Genomic DNA, 21,409 nt, shown 5'->3' with positions numbered 1-21,409 from the left:
ACATTTTATGAAAGTTCTGGTTTGCAATGACTTGCACAATTTTATGTGCTCCCAGTGATTCAATGACTGGCCAAAAATAATCCTTAACATATTGGCCCAAAATGGACAAAAAGAAAAAAGCATATTTTGAAAGAGGCCATGTAAATTCAGCATTACACTCCATGTAGATTTACCATTCTGTGTATTACTTAATTATATGGGTCTCAAATAATCTGCACAATTAAGTTATGCTTGTTTGGATAGTAAAATGTCATTTGAATAACAATATTCAAATGTCATTTGAATAACAATTGTGTGTGAAAAAGTTGCCCCTCAGGTTCCTATTAATGTTTTCCCCTCTCAGCTTAAACCTCTATCCTCTGGTTCTGCCTTCCCTTAATCTGTGTAAAAGACTTTGCGCATTCACGCTCTTTATTCCCCACATTATTGTATACACCTCTATAAAATCATCCTTCAGCCTCCTGCGCTTGGCGGAATAAAATCCTAGCCTGCCCAACTTTCACCTGTTTCTCAGGTCCTCGAGTCCTGCCAAAATCCTCGTAAATCTTCTCTACACTCTCTCCAGTTTAATAACATCCTTTTGATAGCAGGGTGGCCAAAAGGGAACACAATACTCCAAATGCAGATTCACCAATGTGTTGTACATCTGTAACACAACATCCAAAATATGCCCTCTTTACCCCGACTGATGTAGGCCAATATACTGAAACCGCTCTATCTACCTGTGGCGCAACTTTCAGGGAACTATGTATCTGCACACACCAGGGCCCTGCCATTCACTGTAAAGGTCCTGCCCTGGTTTGATTTTCCAAAATGTAGCACCTTGTCTCCATTAACCATTCGTCAGCCCACTTGCCCAGCTTATCAAGATTCTGCTGTAATTTTTGACAACCATCTTCAATATCTACAATACCACCCACTTTAGTGTCATCTGCAAAGTTATTAATCATGCCTTACACATTCTCATCCAAATCGTTATTATAACCTACAAACAGCAATGTTCCCAGCACCGATCCTTAATCTGAAAGTCAACCTTCCATTACCACCCGCTGCTTCCTCTCATGTCAGATAGCGCTCCCTGGATCCCATACGATCTAAACTTCCAGAGCAGCCTACCATGAGGAACCTTATCAAATGTATCGCATAAGTCCATATAGACAATGTCTAAGGTATTGCCCCCCTCCTTTTTACTTCAAAAAAAATCACATTATTTATCAAGGAAATAGTCAAGGTGACATGACAAGATGAAGCTATAAACTATATACTCCCATTTAAAGTAAACAGGTGAAATATTAACTACACAAAACAAATGAGGATAAACATGAGCCAATATATTGAATCAGAAAGGAGAAATGGGGTGAATGAATAAAGACAGTTTTTCAGATTAGCATAAGGTTTGGAAGTGGATTCGTGCAAAGATCAGATCACTGTTCATTATGAGGAGTTAGACATTTGGATCAAAATTTAAAAAATCATATTTTAGTGACATAATTTTGAAAATTTTGATGGTCTTCTCAATGCTTCTTTGGTATTGTTGCTCACAGTACTGTCAGGAGAATGAATTCACTCACTCAAATAAAAGATCATTTTTTTCATACATTTATATAATGAAGGCAAAACAGTTTAAAGATTTACTTACAGTTCAAGAATAAGGATCACATCAGTTTTATTCTCATAAACATCATACAGATTTATAATGTTTGGGTGCTCTATCTCCTTTAAGATGTTGACTTCTCGTTCAATGTCTTCACGACTCACACCACGGCGGCTTGACTTCGAGCGCCGCTTTTTGATGAACTTCGCTGCATATCCTATCCCAGAACTTTTTGCTGCGCATTTTTTCACAATTGCAAATTGTCCACTGAAAAATAAGATAAAAAAGGAAAATTAACACGGTTGTTACTGCAAACCTATTAGTTATCACAATAACAAAGTATTACAATTGCTGCATTCGGTTTTACAATGTTATTTCTGAATGTATTTGATAGTTTTTGTAGTTCACCAAGTTTCTCTCCTGTCTTACTACATGGAAGTGTCCATGGAGATAGTCACCTTCAGAACCTGATAACAAACTATGTAAATGATGGCAGTGCAATGCACAACAGCAGTCCACAGAAGTTAGAATATACCCTTTTATATTTGTATTTCAGGCTCCCTTGAAAAGCAAAATAAAATTTTGGCCAAAGGTTTGCTCAAAGCACAGATTTGATAGTTTGCATTAAAAAATCCTTCATTAGGCGGGACCCGTGCAATCTAGAATGGAACCACATTGAATTTAGCATTACTGGAAACATTTTGCTTGCAAAAGTACCTAAAGGATGTCATTTCTTTTGGCAAAATTCAGATTCAGATTCAGATTCAATTTTAATTGTCATTGTCAGTGTACAGTACAGAGACAACGAAATGCATTTCGTTGTCTCTGTATGTAAATGCAAAATCTCCACATAACAGCCGGAGTACAGTACATACACGTACTCCATGATTTTACGTAAGGGGTACGATTTGTGAACCCTGACGCAAGTCAGATTTTACCAAGTCGGAATCACTAACTCGGTATCTGTTTCTACCCCTTGCCAAAAATAACTCACTGAGAATATTAATTGGATTCCAACAGAAATCCTTCTCTGCATGCTCACCAAATCCTTGTCTCTCTTCTTGCTCAAACCGTGCGTCAATACTGCTGGGCTAAAACTCGCGCTTTCGGCGGAGTCCAGCTGCGACTCAGCAGAGGCTAATAACTCAAAACCTCGCCACAGCATCTGTGGAGGAAATGTACATCCATGTCCTCTAGAGTTGACTGAATGCTGAGTCACTCCTGTACTTTGTGTTTTGCTCAAGTTACTGGTAAACTTCAGTTCCATTTTGCCGTGGTAGCACTTTCTGCGGCATGCGGCCTTCTTGGTATGCACCGTTGCTATTGTCAGTGTGTTCCCGATGTAAACTTGAGTGATCTTACAGTGTCATGCAAATTACAATCTGTATTGATTGTACTAGATTGTTTATGTAAATCGCCTATTGTGTAAGTCAGGGAGTGTCTACCCAAAGGTTAGAGAGGAGAGAAGAGAAAGACGAAGCACAAAAAGTCATTGAAAGAGACACAAATCTCTTAAATGAAACATATGCACTTCCAGATGTAACGCAAGTGTCTGAAAGGAGGCTGTAAGTTGCATCTAAAACTTCAATTTTATGTTGGGAAGAGTGTAGGCTAATGTCGGGAAAACATCACATGCACCAAGGTGAACTGCACAGAAATACCTGGTCCAAATTCCAGGTGGCTGCAATTTTAAATGGAAATGATTGGAAATGCTAAATTGCTTTTGTATGTGACGTGCATAAATGTGGGTACTCGGATATTCAAATTCTTGTCTTCAAGGTATTGTGATCAGAAGCGGTTAGATTTTCCTCATTAACATTGGAATGCTGCAATTTACTGATGAGATTAAAGATTAATCGCAGATGGTTTCAAGCCAGTAAAACATCAATGTCCATAGGACTAAATAAGTGGATATATTCATAAGGAGAGCTCATTGACTAATTATCCCTGCTGTTCCTTGATAATGCGCACCATGTTCAGTTTTAAATGCAGGACATCTGGTGTTCTGTAGCTTTATGCAATGGTGCCACACGGCGGCACTGGCATTATTATATGCAAAATGAATTCCACTGTGTAATGTTTAATTGCATATGTATTAAAAATCCATTGACCAACTGCTGAAATAAAGCGCGTGCAATTAAGTTGAAGCAGACTAAAATGTCTTTATATTACAAAAGAGCAAGCAGCTTTATGGAAAGAGCAGAATAGGTGACAAAAGTTACATTGACAGACTAGAGTGATGGGTGTAAAAAAAAGACACAAAGTGCTGGAGTAACCCAGCGGGTCAGGTTGGTGTAAACAATATTCGGTCCAAATCATAACTTCCTAGGAGAGCTGCATCGTGAATAGTTTGTTGCCAGTGCCTTCCTTACGGGAACTGACGGTACTGACTGAAGTCAGAGATTGAACTGAAAACCCGGCTTATAAAAATGGCAGTGACAAAATAAAAACAAACATTTTACTTTTGAACCTTCAAATTTCCCCAAATAGTAAATAATAGTAAACTAAATTCTAATGCATCAAGGCACACTAGAATGTAAAATTGTAACTACCAAGTATGTACAAAACATTTTGGTTTTATTCTGATCATCTCAATGGTTCAACTGAACCCTCTTCACATTTCGGCAGCCACTTTGCATTGTAGCACTAGTTAGACAAGTAAAATTAAAAATTGTATTCTATCCTTCCATATAGGGTCATAAATTTAATTGACTTTACTTCCTCCTCTTCAGATCAGTTTAAATTTGTATCATGTTCGGCACAAGCATTGCGGGCCCTACTGTTCTATGTTCCCTGACTGTGGCCTGTCTCCCTCCCAGGCGAACCATCAAACTTTTGAAATTATTTCATAAAATCTCTGGAGGCTTATTTTACATCGAATGACATGCCACAATCTGTCAATAAAACATGCCGGGTGGAGATTTCTCAGCTACATAGGTGCTCAGTTGAGACAACACAGCAAGGGTTAGATTACAATCTGAACAATCAATGTCATTGCAGGTTTCCAACAATGAAACAGGAGCAAAGTGAAGCAGATGCTGAGAATTGCATCGCTTCAGAAGACAAGAAACACTCTGCAGGGTTGAGCAGTTCATGTTGAAGAAAAATACCAAGAAAACTGGTGTTTTGGCTACAGAATTTGTTTTAAAAAAAAGCAATAGACGAAAGGGAAGCGGGGAAAGGGAAAGAAAGCACAAAAGCTCAGGAAATGAAAAATACACCGGAAATGAAAAAGAATGACTGAGAATCTCTAAGTGACGATGATGAATGACCGACATTACAATAATACGGATGTCAAAAAGTTGTATCTTTTCATATAAATAATACATAGAAAACATGAAAAGCTCATGAGTTGGGGGATGAAAAACTAATTATTTTTCCAATGCACCACAACTTCGGCCCAAGAAAACAAAAAGTGAATCCTTTATAGTGCCACAGTGGCCTATGGCCCACACCTGGACAACAGGATGTCCATCAAGCCTGCATTTCTCATCGCCCACGCAATAACACGTTCATGATCCTGGGGCTTTCATGATACTGAGCCAGGATTGAGTGGAGGATATCCAGAGTCAAGTTCAAGAGAGTTTATTGTCATGTGTCCCAGATAGGACAATGAAATTCTTGCTTTGCTTCAGCACAACAGAATATTGTAGGCATAAATATTCTGTTGTGCTGAAACAAAGCAAGAATTTCATTGTCCTATCTGTTAATCTACTTAAAATTTGTTTCTCATGCATTTCATTCTTTCCTTCTTCAATAATTCAAAACAAAAATGAAGCTGCTGGATTATTGATTACAATCGAAGTGCCTCCATATCTATCCTATGCCAAGTGAGTTTTAGTTCTCCATGAAAAACTGAGCGAACTGTGGAATGGAATTTCAGAACCACAATAAAAATCCTGAAAATCAAAACCATCCATTATCAAATAATTATGCCCAAAATTATTTGTGTTTGCTTTAGATTTGCAGGATAAAAGTAGTTGTTGAAGTGTTTTAAGTTATATTTTAATTTAATGAACAGGCCATCATCTTGCAAGCTTCAATGCTTGGTAGATGCAGATTGGACACTTAATATTATACCTTGAACAAAAGAGAGTTTTTCCTCTACGATTGCTGAAGGTCGCTCACACAATAAATTCACAGATCCTCATGGTCTAGATGATTTCCCCATTTCAGGCATGAAGAGATCACCTCTTTTGGAAACAACATAACCCAAGCCACACAACATGCCTTTTCACACTTCCTCAAAATAAGTTTAAAAGGGAAGTACAAACCATAGTTTATGACCAGCAATGCACATTGTACCCTTGTAACCTGGTGTATGATCAAAGTTAATGCAATATTATACAAATATTATACACTGTGAATGGTCAAATATGGATACTTAACATGAAATGCTGATGCCGCCTTATTTAAAATCGACTCAAACAGAATTTCTTAAAATATTACAAATATATCTGAAAATGTTATTGCCAAAAGAAAGTTACAAAACTATAAAAGAACAGGTAGAAAGTAACTGCTGAATCAACCAAGGCAGATCCTGGTATTGCATCCCAATTATTGCCAAAAGACCAAAAGTCACCATTTCATAATGTCGATATCAACAAAAAAGAGATGTCAAGGGGAGGGTGGGGAAGATGTATAATCACAGATCTGATGATATGCCAGCTAATGACGCAATCAACTACATACAGCACAGTATTGAGGATGTTGACCAGAATAACAGACGGAAGCATGCGTGCCCAGCTTCAAACAGAGATTTGCATTAAAATGCACAACAAGCGACAGAGAGAGAAAAACAAATTCCAAAATGCTACGGAAAATGAAAATTCTGAATAAAAATGTACTGGAAACACATAGTAGGCCCAGCAGATTTCCAAGAAAGGAGACATAGAATCAGAATGTCTTATCTTACAGCCACACAGAAAGAGGCCATATAGTTAATGTTATAGCTAGCACAGGAGCTTATCAACTTTCTCGCCTCATTTTATTCTACCCCTGTAACATAAATTCATCATCATACCTTTTATTCTATTTTTTGCCATAAACCTTTAACAAGAGGTGATTTACAATTGCTACTTAATCTACCAGCATGCATTTTGTGCTGTGCTAGTAACCACAGTCCCTGGAGGAAGCCAACATGAACACGCACAGATTGTGCTAACTCCACACAGACAGCAGACACAGAGGTCAGGATTGAACCTCTAATGAAGAGTCATTGACCTGAGAAGTTAACTTTATTTATTCCTCAGCAGAATGCTGCCTGGTATGATGAGTATTTCTTAGTCTTTTCTGTTTTTAATCTCTGTACATCAAGTTACCCAGTTAGAAGAGAATGTTGTTATTTTAAAGGAAAGGTTTTCAGTATGCTTGATATACGACTTCACTGGCTCCAGACCCAAATGCAATTTTAGATATTTTTTAGAAAGCATGATGTAATCCAAGAAGGGTAGCATCGCTAACATTGTCATAGAATCAAACTACACAGAATTAAGGTCCTTTGGACAGAATCACTCACAACATTTGAGACCAGGTCAGTTTTTTTGTTTTATGAATCATATACGCAAGTTCAATGATAGAATTCAATGTTACCACCATGACTTTATGCCTGGTGTAACTAGACAAAAGAAACTGCAGATGATCGCTGTTAAAAAAAGACACCAGGTCTGAGGAAAGGTCCTGACTTGAAACGTTGCCTATCCAGGTCATCCAGAGATGCTGCCAGGCCTGGCGAGTTACTCCAATACATTGTCTCTTTGCCTGTGGTTGCCCTCAACTTTGATTCTGAAGATTGCAATTTGAAGCAACACTCCAGAGTGTTGAGTACAAAAATCTAAACCAAACCTTGACTCTTGCGTGGAGAATGCAGCGATATTACAGGAATGTGAAGCTTAAATCAAACCTTGACTCAGTTTATTTTCAGGTGGGCAAAAAAGATCAAGTTCAAGTTCAAGTGAATTTATTGTCATGTGTCCCATAGGACATTGAAATTCTTGCCTTGCTTCAGCACAACAGAACATAGTAGGCATTGACTACAAAACACATGAATAAATAAACTGATAAAGTGCAAATAACAGATAATGGGTTGTTAATGTTCAGAGTTTTGTCCGAGCCAGGTTTAATAGCCTGATGGCTGTGGGGAAGTAGCTATTCCTGAACCTGGTCATTGCAGTCTTCAGGCTGCATAAGACTATTTCCAAGAATTCCACCCGTAACCTTGTCAATAATGATCCTTTATGAATATTACTTAAAAAAACCCTCCATCTATTCAATGGGCATTATGGGCAAAAGATTCCGATAGTTGGAGCTATATGGAGCTAATTTAGAGCATTGCGTGCAGTTCTGGCCATTCCATTAAAGAAAGGATGTGGAGGCTTCAGAAAGTGTGCATAGGTGGTTGACCAGAATGATGCCTGGATTAGACAATATTATCTACAAGGAGAGGATAGACATACTTGGATTGCTTTCTCTGGAATGCCAGAGGTTGTGGGGAGACTTGATAGAGTATATAAAATTTGAGAGGCATAGATAGGGTAGAGAGTCAGAGAGTCATACAATGTTGCAACAGGCCCTTCAGTCCCACTTGCCCACACCGGCCAACATGTCCCATCTACACTAGTCCCACTTGCCTGTGTGTGTGGTCCATATCCCTCTAAACCTGCCTTATCCATGTACCTGTCTAATTTCTTCTTAAACGTTGCGATAGTCCCTGCCTCAACTACCTCCTCCAGCAGCTCGTCCCACACACCTCCCACCCTTTGTGTGGAAATAGTTACCCTTCAGATTCCTATAAAATCTTTTCCCCTTCACCTTAAACCTATGCTCTCTGGTTCTCGGTTCCCCTATTCTGGGCAAGAGACTGTGAATCTATTCCTCTCATGATTTTTTACACTTCTTAGATCACCCCTGGTCCTCCTGCATTCCAGGGAATACAGTCCCAGCCTGCTCACTCTCTCCCTATAGCTCAGACCCTCAAATCCTTGCAACATCCTCGTAAATCTTCTCTGCACCCTTTCCAGCTCGACAACATTAACAAGAGTCAGAATCATTTTCCCAGGATGGAAAAATCAAATACTAGAGTGCATAGCTTTAAGGAGTGCTGTACGTCAAAGGATGTCCAAATACCCGTGTGCTCTACAGCTATCTTAACCTTTATCATACTCCATCTTATACACAATGAACAAAGTTTAAAGGAAGTGTTCAGGGCAATTATTTTATTTTTATAGAGAGGGCGGTGAGATCCTTGAACGTGCTGGGGTGGGGGGTTAGGTTAAGAGTTAGTCCTGGCATCATGCTTCGCAGATATTGTGGGCAAAAGGCCTGTACTGTTGCCGCACTACAGGCGTGTTCTTCTATGTTCTACACCTTTCACAGAGAAAGATGACCGTGTTGTTAGAAGCCAATTAGCTGAATGTAATTGTTTTTAAACAAATATAAAGCTCCCATAATCTGGCACCACTGGGACTGTGTGGATATCAGACTGCAGAATTTGCTGTTATGGGACTGTACGGAGTTTGCACGTTCTCCCCGTGACCTGCGTGGGTTTTCTCGGGGGATCCTCCCACATTCCGAAGACGTACAGGTTTGTAGGTTAATTGGCTTGGCATAATTGTAAATTGTCGCTAGTGTGTTCAGGATAGTGTTTGTGTGCCAGGGATTGCTGGTCAACGCGGACTCAATGGGCCGAAGGGCTAGTTTCCGCTCTGTACCTCTAAACTAAACTACACACCTGCACATCTTTTTGGAATGTGGGAGGAAACCAGAGGACCCGGAGTAAACACAAGGAAGAACACAAACTCTGCACAGACACCATCCGTACGTAGTTAAGATTGAACCTGGGTCTCTGGTGCTGTGAGGTAGTAGCTCTACCGCTGCGCCAAGCCCGTATAAGTTTCCAGGAAACCCAGCTAATTGCGAGGGAGTGCAGGAATCTGTGCCCCAGCAAGCTGGATTGATTGATTGAAAGATACATCAGGAACCAGGTCCTTTAGCCCACACCGACCAATGATCAGGCGTCCACACTAGTTCTATATTATCACACTTGCTGGGGATACAATGGTGGTGAGTTCGGTAAATTAATGTAGCCGTGATATTTTAGTTAAATATTTGTAATTTTGAAAGACATAGGTCATTGGTGGCTACAAAATTGTATTTCTGTAATCATTGAATCCCTACCATTGAAAAAACAAGTTCTGCTAATCCATTCCCCACATATGAGGGGCAATTTACAAAGGCCATTCATCCTACAAACCTGCACATTTTGGAATGTGGGAGGAAACCAGAGCATCTGGAGTAAACCCATGTGGTCTCAGGGAGAATGTGCAAACTCCACACAAATAGCACCTGACGTCAGGTTTGAACCCGGGTCTCTGGAGGTGTAAGGCTGTGGCTCCGCCAGCTGTCCCACTATGCCGAAACATGGAGATTTCCGAACAATGGGACAGGCAAATTTACTGTACCTTAGGATTATATATAAAAGGGCCGCAATTGCTAAAATCCAACATTAGAGTCGTGCTCGCACTGTTGTCTCTTCAGTGTGTATTCAGTGCAACTGTTGTCCATGTGCTATCTCCAGAGATTTATGACATGAAAATCTGAGGAAGGACATTCTTGCCATAGATGGAGTACAGAGAAGGTTCACTAGACTGATTCCTTGGATGTCAGGACTTTCATATGAAGAAAGACTGGATAGACTCGGCTTGTACTCGCTAGAATTTAGAAGATTGAGGGGGGATCTTATAGAAACGTACAAAATTCTTAAGGGGTTGGACAGGCTAGATGCAGGAAGATTGTTCCTGATGTTAGGGAGGTCCAGAACAAGGGGTCACAGTTTAAGGATAAGGGGGAAATCTTTTAGGACCGAGATGAGAAAAACATTTTTCACACAGAGAGTGGTGAATCTGTGGAATTCTCTACCACAGAAGGTAGTTGAGGCCAGTTCATTGGCTATATTTAAGAAGGAGTTAGATGTGGCCCTTGTGGCTAAAGGTATCAGGGGGTATGGAGAGAAGACAGGTACAGGATACTGAGTTGGATGATCAACCATGATCATATTGAATGGCGGTGCAGGCTCGAAGGGCCGAATGGCCTACTCCTGCACCTATTTTCTATGTTTCTATGAAAAGATGCTCTCTTATCTTGACATTGATGCTGATCTAATTTTGGTTGGCCTACAATTCAGTCCATGAATAAAGAAGGTAGACAAAAATGCTGGAGAAACTCAGCGGGTGAGGCAGCATCTATGGAGCGAAGGAAATAGGCAACGTTTCGGGTCGAAATCCTTCTTCAGACTGATGTGAGGGTGGGGGGGAGGAAGAAAGGAAGAGGTGGAGCCAGAGGGCTGAGGGAGAGCTGAGAAGGGGAGGAGAAAGTAAGGACTACCTGAAATTAGAGAAGTCAATGTTCATATCGCTGGGGTGCAAACTTGCCCAAGTGAAATATAAGGTGCTGCTCCTCCAATTTACAGTGGTCCTCACTCTGGCCATGGAGGAGGCCCAGGGCAGAAAGGTCAGATTTGGAATGGGAGAGGGAGTTGAAGTGCTGAGCCACCGGGAGATCAGGTTGGTTATTGCGAACCGAGCAGAGGTGTTCGGCGAAGCGATCGCCAAGCCTATGCTTGGTCTCACCGATGTAGAGCAACTGACATCTAGAGCAGCGGATGCAATAGATGAGGTTGGAGGAGGTGCAGGTGAACCTTTGCCGCACCTGGAAAGACTGCTTGGGTCCTTGAATGGAGTCAAGGGTGAACGTAAAGCGACAAGTGTAGCATTTCTTGCGGTTGCAAGGGAAAGTGCCCAGAGAGGGGATGGTTCGGGTGGGAAGGGACGAATTAACCAGGGAGTTATGGAGGGAGCGGTCTCTGCGGAAAGCAGACAGAGGAGGAGATGGGAAGATGTGGCAAGTGGTGGGATCACGTTGGATGTGGCGAAAATGTTGGAGGATTATTTGTTGTATGTGACGGCTGGTAGGGTGGAAGGTGAGGTCTAGGGGGACTCTGCCCTTGTTACGAGTGGGGGGGGATGGGGAGTGAGAGCAGAGTCACAGGGTGTAGAAGAGACCCTGGTGAGAGCCTCATCTATAGTAGAAGAGGGGAACCCTGAAGCATGAGGACATCTCCGATGCCCTGGTGTGGAACACCTCATCCTGGGTGCTGATGCGGCGTAGACGGAGGAATTGGGAGTAGGGGATGGAGTCCTTACAGGAAGCAGGGTGTGAAGAAGTGTAGTCCAGATAGCCATGGGAGTCAGTGGATTTATAGTGGATGTCAGTCAGTAGTCTATCACCTGCGATGGAGAAAGTAAGGTCGAGAAATGGTAGGGAAATGTCAGAAATGGTCCAGGTGTATTTGAGTGCCAGATGGAAGTTAGTGGTGAAATGGATGAAGTCAGTGAATTGTGCGTGGGTGCAGGAGGTAGCACCAATGCAGTTGTCGATGTAGCGGAGGTAGAGTTCGGGGATAGGGCCACGGTACACCTCAAACAAAGATTGTTCAACGTACCCTACAAAGAGGCAGGCATAGCTAGGGCCCATGCGCGTGCCCATAGCTACGCCTTGTATTTGGAGGAAATGGGAGGAGTCAAACAAAAAGTTATTAAGGGTAAGGACCAGCTCCGCTAGGCAGAGGAGAGTATCAGTAGACGGGGTTGGTTGGTTCTCCGGTCGAGGAAGAAACAGAGGGCTTTGAGACCCTCCTGGTGGGGGATGGAGGTGTAGAGTGACTGGTTATCCATGGTGAAGATGAGGGAATGGAGGCCTAGAAAACGGAAGTTCTGGAGTCGACGAAGAGCATGGGAGGTGTCTTGAACATAGGTAGGGAGGGATTTAGCCAGGGGGGGGGGGGGGGGGGGGGGGAATAGGATGGTGTCGAGGTATGTGGAAATAAGTTCAGTAGGACACGAACAGGCAGAAACAATGGTCAGGTCATTCAGGTTTGTGGATTTTGGGGAGAAGGTAAAATCGGGATAAACAATAAAGAAACTGTTTTTGGCTGGCAGTCTTGAGGAATCCAAACTATGTCAACATCACTAGAACTGTTATGGTTTCTCCAACCCCTGCAAATTCCCAACCTTTCACAACTCCTCCAGTTTGCCTCTACATATCCTTGTGTGCACAATTAATCCTTTTACTTCTTTCAGCTATATTGATGAAATTCTGCAACGGGATAGCAAAATAAGGGACTAGCCACACATATTTTAAACATTTCCTGTTGTTTGAAAAAGACAGACCATGAAAATTTGGAATCTCCAGGATTTAGAACTAAGATTTATAGTTAAAAAATGGTGGTGAACAGGGTAAATTAATGGAGCAGTCATATTTAATTTTAAATATCTGTAAATTAAAAAGACAAAACTATCTTTTTGTAACCATTGATGTCCTTCCGTTTACCTACAGATTTAGACACTAAGAAATGCAGGTGCTGGAATCTAGACATAGAACAAAGTGCTGGAATAACTTGGAGGGTCAGGCAACATCTCTGGAGCACGTGGAGAGGCGGAGTTTCGGGTTGGGATCCTACTTCAGACTGAAAATAGTTGGGGGCAGTACAAAGGCAGAAATTCCATTTCAGGTGAGTGGGGTTTTTGATTGGCAGATGGGTGTAGAAAGACTAGATTTGATTAGAGGGCAAAAGGAAAACTAAAGGAGACAAGAGTGTCAGATAAGGAGAGAAGAGAACTAAGGAGTGAAATGTAAAGGCAGAGGGAGGGATATAAGTGGAAGGGAACAAGGGGGGGGGGGGATAAGGGTTGTGGATAGTGGGAGAAATGGGTGCACACAGTAGGGAGGGGGGTGGGGAACAAAACGGTCGCCTGGTCTGCTCTAGGTCTCACCAATGGAAAGGAAGCCACGTCGGATGTGGTAGATGGGGTTGGAGGATGTTAACGGCGATGTAAAGGAAATGTAGCTTTTTTAGGCGGGGAAAGAAGATTAAAAAAATAGGGGGGAATTCCACGCCTAAAAAAGCTACATTTCCTTTACATCGCCGTTAACATCCTCCCACCCCATCTACCACATCCGACGTGGCTTCCTTTCCATTGGTGAGACCTAGAGCAGACCAGGCAACCGTTTTGTTGAACACGGGCTCAGTCCTGGGGGAACAGTGCCTCATTTTCCACTTCAGTTGCTTTCAACCAAATGGTATGAACATTGAATTCTCCAATTTTAGGTTAACCCCATCTACTTTTTCCATCTTCTCTCCCTCCCCCATCTTTTTCTTATAGCCAACTCCCTCAACCCCAGTGCAAACACCCTTTTCTCCCACGCCCCTACCCCCCCCCCCCCCCCCCCCTCACCTGTATCCCTCCCTCTGGCTTTACATTTCACTCCACTTCTCTTCTCATCTGACACGCCTCTTTTTGAAGGAGGTAGTGACCATAATATGATAAATTTTAATCTGCAATTTGAGAGGAAGAAGATTAAATCAGAAGTGTCAGTGTTGCAGTTGAACAAAGGGGACTATGAAGGCATGAGAGAGGAGTTGGCGAAGGTCAACTGGAAAAGGATCCAAGTTGGAATGACAGTGGGACAGCAATGGCAGGAATTTCTGGACATAATACAGAAGATTCAGGATCATTCCAAAGAGGAAGAAAGATTCTAAGGGGAGTCCCTTCTAACTGTGGCTAACAAGGGAAGTTAAGGATGGAATAAAACTAAAAGAAAAGGTGTACAACATAGCAAAGAGTAGCAGGATGCCAGAGGATTGGGGAACTTTCAAAGGACATCAGAAGGTAACAAAAAGGGCAATACGGGGTGAAAAGATGAAGTACGAAGGTAAACTCGTCAGGAACATAAAGAAGGATTAGTAAAGACAAATGTGGGTCCCTTGAAGGCAGAAACAGGTGAAATTATTATGGGGAACGAGAAATTGGCAGAAGAGTAATTTGTTTCTGTCTTCACTAAGGAAGACACAAACAATCTCCCAGATATACTAGAGGACAGAGGATCTAGGGAGACAGAGGAACAAAGAAATTTGCATTAGGCGAGAAATAGTATTGGGTAGACTAATGGGAATGATGGTTGATAAATCACCAGGGCCTGGTGGTCTGCATCCCAGGGTACTCAAGGAGGTGGCTCGAGAAATCGTGGACCCATTGGTGATCAATTTCTAATGTTCTATAGATTCTGGATCAGTTCCTGTGGATTATATGGTAGCTAATGTTATCCCACTTTTCAATAAAGGAGCGAGAGAAAAAACAGTTAGCCTGACATCGGTGTTGGGGAAGATGCTGGAGTCAATTATTAAAGAAGTAATAATGACGCATTTGGATACAGTGAAAGGATTGGTCCAAGTCAGCATGGATTTATGAAGGGGAAATCCTGCTTGACTAATCTTCTGGAATTTTTTGAGGGTGTGACAAGTAAAATGGATGGAGAGCATATGGATGTAGTGTATCTGGACTTTCAGAAAGCCTTTGATAAGATCCCATACAGGAGATTAGTGGGCAAAATTAGAGCACATGGTAGAGTATTGACATGGATAGAGAATTGGTTGGCAGACAGGAAACAAAGTGTAGGAATAAACAGGTCCCTATCAGAATGGCAGGCAGTGGCGAGTGGAGTGCCGCAAGGCTCGGTGCTGGGACCGCAAATATTTACAATATGTATTAATGATTTAGATGATGGAATTAAAAGTAACACTAGCAAATTTGCAGATGACACAAAGCTGGGTGGCAGTGTGAACTACGAATAGGATGCTAGGAAGTTGCAGGGTGACTTGGACAGGCTGAGTGAGTGGGCAGATGCATGGCAGATGCAGTATAATGTAGATAAATGGGAGGTTATCCACTTAGGCGGCAAGAACAAGGAGGCAGATTATTATCTCTATGGTGCCAGATTAGGAAAAAGAGAAGTGCAATGAGACCTGGGTGGGCTTGTACACCAGTCTCTGAAAGTAAACATGCAGGTATAGCAGGCAATGAAGAAATCTAATGGCACGTTGACCTTCATAACAAGAGGATTTGAGTATAGATGTAAATAGGACCTTCTGCAGTTGTACAGGGCCCTGGTGAGACCACATCGGGAGTATTGTGTGCAGTTTTGGTCTCCTAATTTGAGGAAGGACATCCTTGCTATTGAGGGAGTGCAGCGTAAATTCACGAGGTTAATCCCCGGGATGGCGGGACTGTCATATGTGGAAAGACTGGGCTTGTATTCACTGGAATTTAAATGGATGAGAGGGGATTCTTATAGAAATATATACAATTATAAAAGGACTGGACAAGCTAGATGCAGGAAAAATGTCCAGAACCAGGGGCCACAGTCTAAGAATAAAGGGGAGGCCATTTAAAGTTGAAATGAGAAAAAAAGCTTTCTCACCTAGAGAGTTGTGAATTTGTGGAATTCACTGTCACAGAAGGCAGTGGAGGACGATTCACTGGATGAATTTAAAAGAAAGTTAGATAGAGCTCTTGGGGTTAGTGGAACCAAGGGGAATTGGGAGAAGGCAGGCACGGGTTACTGATTGTGGATGATCAGCCATGATCACAATGAATGACGGTGCTGGCTCGAAGGGCTGAATGGCCTCTTCCTGCACCTATTTTCTATGTTTCTATGTCCCTTTTTCAAATCTAGCTGTGGTACACCCAACTACCAATCAAACCCCCCTCCTCATCTGTATCCACCTATCACTTGCCATGCTGTCCTGTGCCCGGATTTTTTTTCAGCTTCTCCCGATAGAATCAGTCTGAAGAAGGGTCAATCTGAAATGTCACTTATCTACGGCCACCAGAGATACTGACTGACCTGTTAAATTACTCCTGCACTGTGTGTTTTGCTTACTCACACGGGCCTCTACGTGAATCCAGCAATTTTGTTCACTTGTTCATGTCCTCTAAAATGGCCCAACAAATCACTCATTAACCAATGCAGAGAAACAAGGCTGCCAGGCAACCAGGCATTTTCCCAAACACCAAATTCGGAACTAATCCATGCAATATCGCCGACTCCACCTCACAATGGTGAATAGTATCCGAGCAAAAGCCTTATATAGTCTTTCTCAAATAATCATTCTATACAGACAATGTGCCAGGTAAATATATTCCAAGCCCTGTCCACAGGCAGGGCAGAGTTACTGGAGGTGATTATGCAACGATATACAGGCATGATAGAATAATCTTTCGGGTTCTGGACATTCACTGCAAATCCTTTGCTTTTTCAATGCATGAGGCCAAATAAGGACAAAGAAACCTTTGATTACCATCCAACGTCATATTTCAGTTGATAAGAAAGTGCTCCTCCACAATGAACATTTTAAAGAGAAGCAATGAAAATACTAAGGGCACAGAACATACTCTATGTTGAGCAACATCAATATCTATCACCAGAATTGGTTTGCTAGCACCGCCATGATCAAAGCAACCATGGACTTATGGACACAACTGTCAGATTAGTTGTGTGGCAGATAGTAAGCAAATCAACACGAGAGATAAATTTATTAGATCTTGACAACAAACTACCCGTTGAAGTTGCACTGGTCCATGGTGGCATAGTGCTTATGGAGACAAAGTCCATCTTTACATCAATGGCACTCTTCATTGTGTCACGTCACACAGCAGATGTACCAGATTCTGAATAAATGTGGCAAGCAAAACCTGGGGCAGCCACGAGGCTCTGTGGATCAACAACAGCAGCGTACAACACCACAAGTCAGTAATTCCATTCACTCAATCATCACCACAAAGTCTGGAGATTAATTATTTTTCAAAGGAAGTGCAGAATCTCTTATAATAAAAACCAGGATAAATCCAATGAGACCACAGCCTATTCAGTCTACTGTTAATCATCAGCAGTTACTCACCCAGGTTACTTCAACTGCATCTCCTAAATTGCCCTCTACTGCCACAAATGACAATGACTTCAGGAAAACATGAACTTTCCTGGTCCGAGGACACTAACGCAATTATCAAAAAAGCTCATCAGCGCCTCTACTTCCTGAGAAGATTACGGAGAGTCGGATTGTCAAGAAAGACTCTCTCTAACTTCTACAGGTGCACAGTCGAGAGCATACTGACCGGTTGCATCGTGGCTTGGTTCGGCAATTTGAGCGCCCTGGAGAGGAAAAGACTACAAAAAGTAGTAAACACTGCCCAGTCCATCATCGCCTCTGACCTTCCTTCCATCGAGGGGATTTATCGCAGTCGCTGCCTCAAAAAGGCTGGCAGTATCATCAAAGACCCACACCATCCTGGCCACACACTCATCTCCCTGCTACCTTCAGGTAGAAGGTACAGGAGCCTGAAGACTGCAACAACCAGGTTCAGGAATAGCTACTTTCCCACAGCCATCAGGCTATTAAACCTGGCTCGGACAAAACTCTGATTATTAATAACCACTTTCTGTTATTTGCACTTTACCAGTTTATTTATTCATGTGTGTATATATTTATATCATGGTATATGGACACATTTATCTGTTTTGTAGTAAATGCCTACTATTTTTCTGTGTGCTTAAGCAAAGCAAGAATTTCATTGTCCTATACAGGGACACATGACAATAAACTCACTTGAACTTGAACTTATTTCCTGCATCTGGTTTTCAAGTCATAAAAACTGGAAGCTGCGGGGAAAGGATTAACTGGTCTCCTGACTTGGAAATACTTATCACTGGGTCTAAATCCTAGAACTCTCTCACAAATGGCACAGCCTTTGATGTTAAGGTAATCGCTCACACTTCATCTCAGGGAAGAACTGCAGCAGTCTTAAGACAACAGTTCTAATCAAGGGCAAGTATAACCGGGCATTAAATGCTAGCTTTGCCTGCAACGTCTAGTTTCCGGAATTAAAAGTTCCAATAAACCTCTCACAATCTGTTCTTTGCCACAATCTAGTGTGCAATTGTGCAATCCATCTAGTTAACAATGAACTGCAGTGATGCCCAAGTGTGCAGTGTATTGGAAGCCATCTTGTAATATTAGTTGAAACGTTAATACCCAGTTCTGCTTATGGAACTAAGAATTTTTTACACGAATCAGGCAAGTTCCATGTCAAAAATATTTACTTTTGGTTTAATCTCTCTGATTTTATCATGACACTTTTTTTTAAATCTCTCACCTCGAACCGTTTTACCCAGGAACAACCAGTAACTAGGCAAAATTAACTGATTATTTTTAGTGAGAAAAGGGATTTTGACAATAAACTGGAAGGAAGAACAAACAAATGATTTTAAATTAGATGCATCTCTTTCCCTGGAGGAATATTTGCTTTAATAAAAAGACTTGATTTCTTCTTGGTTTGTACTTCCTTAACTAATACCCTCTGCGACCTCATGAATAATCATTGATGAGTTTCACATTATGAGCAATCATATCAATAGGCTATCCACAAGGTTGTTTTATAGTAGAGCCCAATCTTGTCCTCAAAAGGCTTCTCTATATTTGCATCTAATTTATCAGAACAGTAAACCTTGGGTGAAACTTCACCTTCGGAACTCAAGGGATAGGAAGCTAATTATCACATTGCCAACTGACCCAACTTATTGCGCACCAACCATGATTTGAAATTTGCTTGTTAGCAGTATTTATGGCTCGGGTGTTCCACAAAGCTCACAGCGAATGACCTAATAACTACTGAAATAAGCTATCAACCTTATTTAAACTGCAATGAGCACTGAAATAAGGTAGATGTCTCTAAAGAACTGGGCTTTTTGAAATTTAATACACCTTTTATAATGAATCGAAAAAAATCTTTTATTCCATCCTGAAAATAAAATGTTTCCCATTTGATCTTTAATTGTTTAAAAATCTTAGGTTTGGAAAAAGAAGCTTGCATCAAAATACCATTTCATGAATTATTCAACAAAACCCACTTTTTGGTGAACAATACATTAAATTTGGAATTTCCCTCTGGTTACAGGTTAATTTGTAACCATGGCCTTAATGAAACGTGAAATTATCTTTTTGCTTTTGGAAATGTGCTTTGGTTATTCAAGAAAAAAAGACAATTCAGTTTCAATCTAAATTCTAAGTTTATTTTCCATCCACAAAATCTTCATCTACTCAATTCATTACATTATACATTAAACAATAGCAAAATGCCTGCATCAAAAATATATTTACTCAAATATGGAGGGCGTGGGGAAGGGGTTGAGAGTTATGGGTGTTGGAAAAAAATGGGACAAGCTTGTATCACATTAATGGCACTTTTTGTGTATGAGGCAATATTACAAAGAGCAAATAGGATCAGATCTGAAACTTCCAAAAGATAGACACAAAATGCTGGAGTAACTCAGCGGGACAGGCAGCATCTCCAGAGGGAAGGAATGGGTGATGTCTCTCCACAGATACTGCCAGTCCTGCTGAGTTACACCAGCATTTTGTGTCTATCTTCGGTTTAAAACAACATCTGCAGTTCCTTCCTACACATTTCGTCTGAAACGTCCACTTTTTTGCAATTTCTAAAAGTGAACGTCAGGATTTATAAGTTCATAAGTTCTAGGAGCAGAATTAGGCCATTTAGCCCATCAAGCCTATTCCACCATTCAATCATGGCTGATCTATCTTACCCTCTCAACCCCATTCTCCCCATAACCCAACACCGTTACTAATCAAGAATCTGTCAATCTCCACCATAAAAATATCCATTGACTTGGCCTCCAGAGCCATCTGTGGTAATGGATGCCACAGATTCACCACCCTCTGATTAGAGGTTTTAGAATATTCTTTGGAAAAAAACATGCTAGTGGCCATTATTGTCTTCACTTTCTCATGAAAGTTTCTACACTTGTACTGCTACTTATTATAATCATTTATACAATTTCTCCAATTAACACCAAATGTTGGCCAAATGTGAAAAAACGGAGCCACCTCACCCACTTTGAAGAAGCAATACTTGACTACTAAATGGACAACGAGTATAGACTTGGTGGAATCAATGATCTTGTTAAATCCAGAACCAGAGTCTTGATTATCATCTTTATACATCTGACAAAATATACATAGTCTTAGGGTCAAAAACAAATGAAATGTTGCTGATATCAAATGCACTGTTAAGCCATTAAGTCTGTAAAGAACTATACATTGAGGATTGCAATCATAAAAACTATTCTCAGGCTGGAATTTATAGTTCATATTGTTTAACATCTGCCAAAATGAGAATTAACTAACAATTATATACAGAAGTAAACTGCTTTAAATTTAGGGGTTTGCAAGTACAAATAAACTAGGAACTGCGGTTGGGGGTGGAACAAGGAATAAACATCATGAAATATATAGATCAAATGAGCATTTTATGTAGTTATACTGGATTCAAGAACACATATCAAACTAAACAAGTCAAGTCAAGTCAAGTTTATTCGTCACATACACATACGAGATGTGCAGTGAAATGAAAGTGTCAATGCTCACGGACTTTGTGCAAAAAGACAAACAAACAACCAAACAAACTATAAACACAATCATAAACACACACATATTCTTTTACATATTAAATATTAGAAGGAAAAACATTCAGTAGAGTTAGTCCCTGGTGAGATAGGCGTTTACAGTCCGAATGGCCTCTGGGAAGAAACTCCTTCTCAACCTCTCCGTTCTCACAGCATGGCAATGGAGGCGTTTGCCTGACCGTAGCAGCTGGAACAGTCCGTTGCATGGGTGGAAAGGGTCTCCCATGATTTTATTGGCCCTGGAGTTGCACCTCCTGATGTATAGTTCCTGCAGGGGGGCGAGTGAAGTTCCCATAGTGCGTTCGGCCGAAAGCACTACTCTCTGCAGAGCCTTCTTGTCCTGGGCAGAGCAATTCCCAAACCAGATGGTAATATTTCCGGACAAGATGCTTTCCACAGCCGCTGAGTAGAAGCACTGGAGGATCCTCGGAGACACTCTGA

General features: G+C 41.3%; 1 protein-coding gene across 4 annotated transcripts in view; it reads right to left on the bottom strand.

Annotated features, from left to right (window-relative positions):
- Positions 1-21,409, bottom strand: part of dapk1 (death associated protein kinase 1) — a 198,366-nt gene that overhangs the window by 104,140 nt on the left and 72,817 nt on the right. For all 4 annotated transcript variants that reach the window (XM_033017683.1, XM_033017684.1, XM_033017685.1 and 1 more), the window contains exon 3: positions 1,640-1,861. In XM_033017683.1, coding sequence (XP_032873574.1) covers positions 1,640-1,861 — 222 coding nt within the window. The remainder of the gene's footprint in view (positions 1-1,639; positions 1,862-21,409) is intronic.

Source organism: Amblyraja radiata, chromosome 3 (assembly GCF_010909765.2).
Source record: "Amblyraja radiata isolate CabotCenter1 chromosome 3, sAmbRad1.1.pri, whole genome shotgun sequence".
NCBI lineage: Eukaryota > Metazoa > Chordata > Chondrichthyes > Rajiformes > Rajidae > Amblyraja > Amblyraja radiata.
The sequence above is the reverse complement of the archived record's forward strand: the minus strand, read 5'-3'. Positions and strand labels throughout refer to the sequence as shown.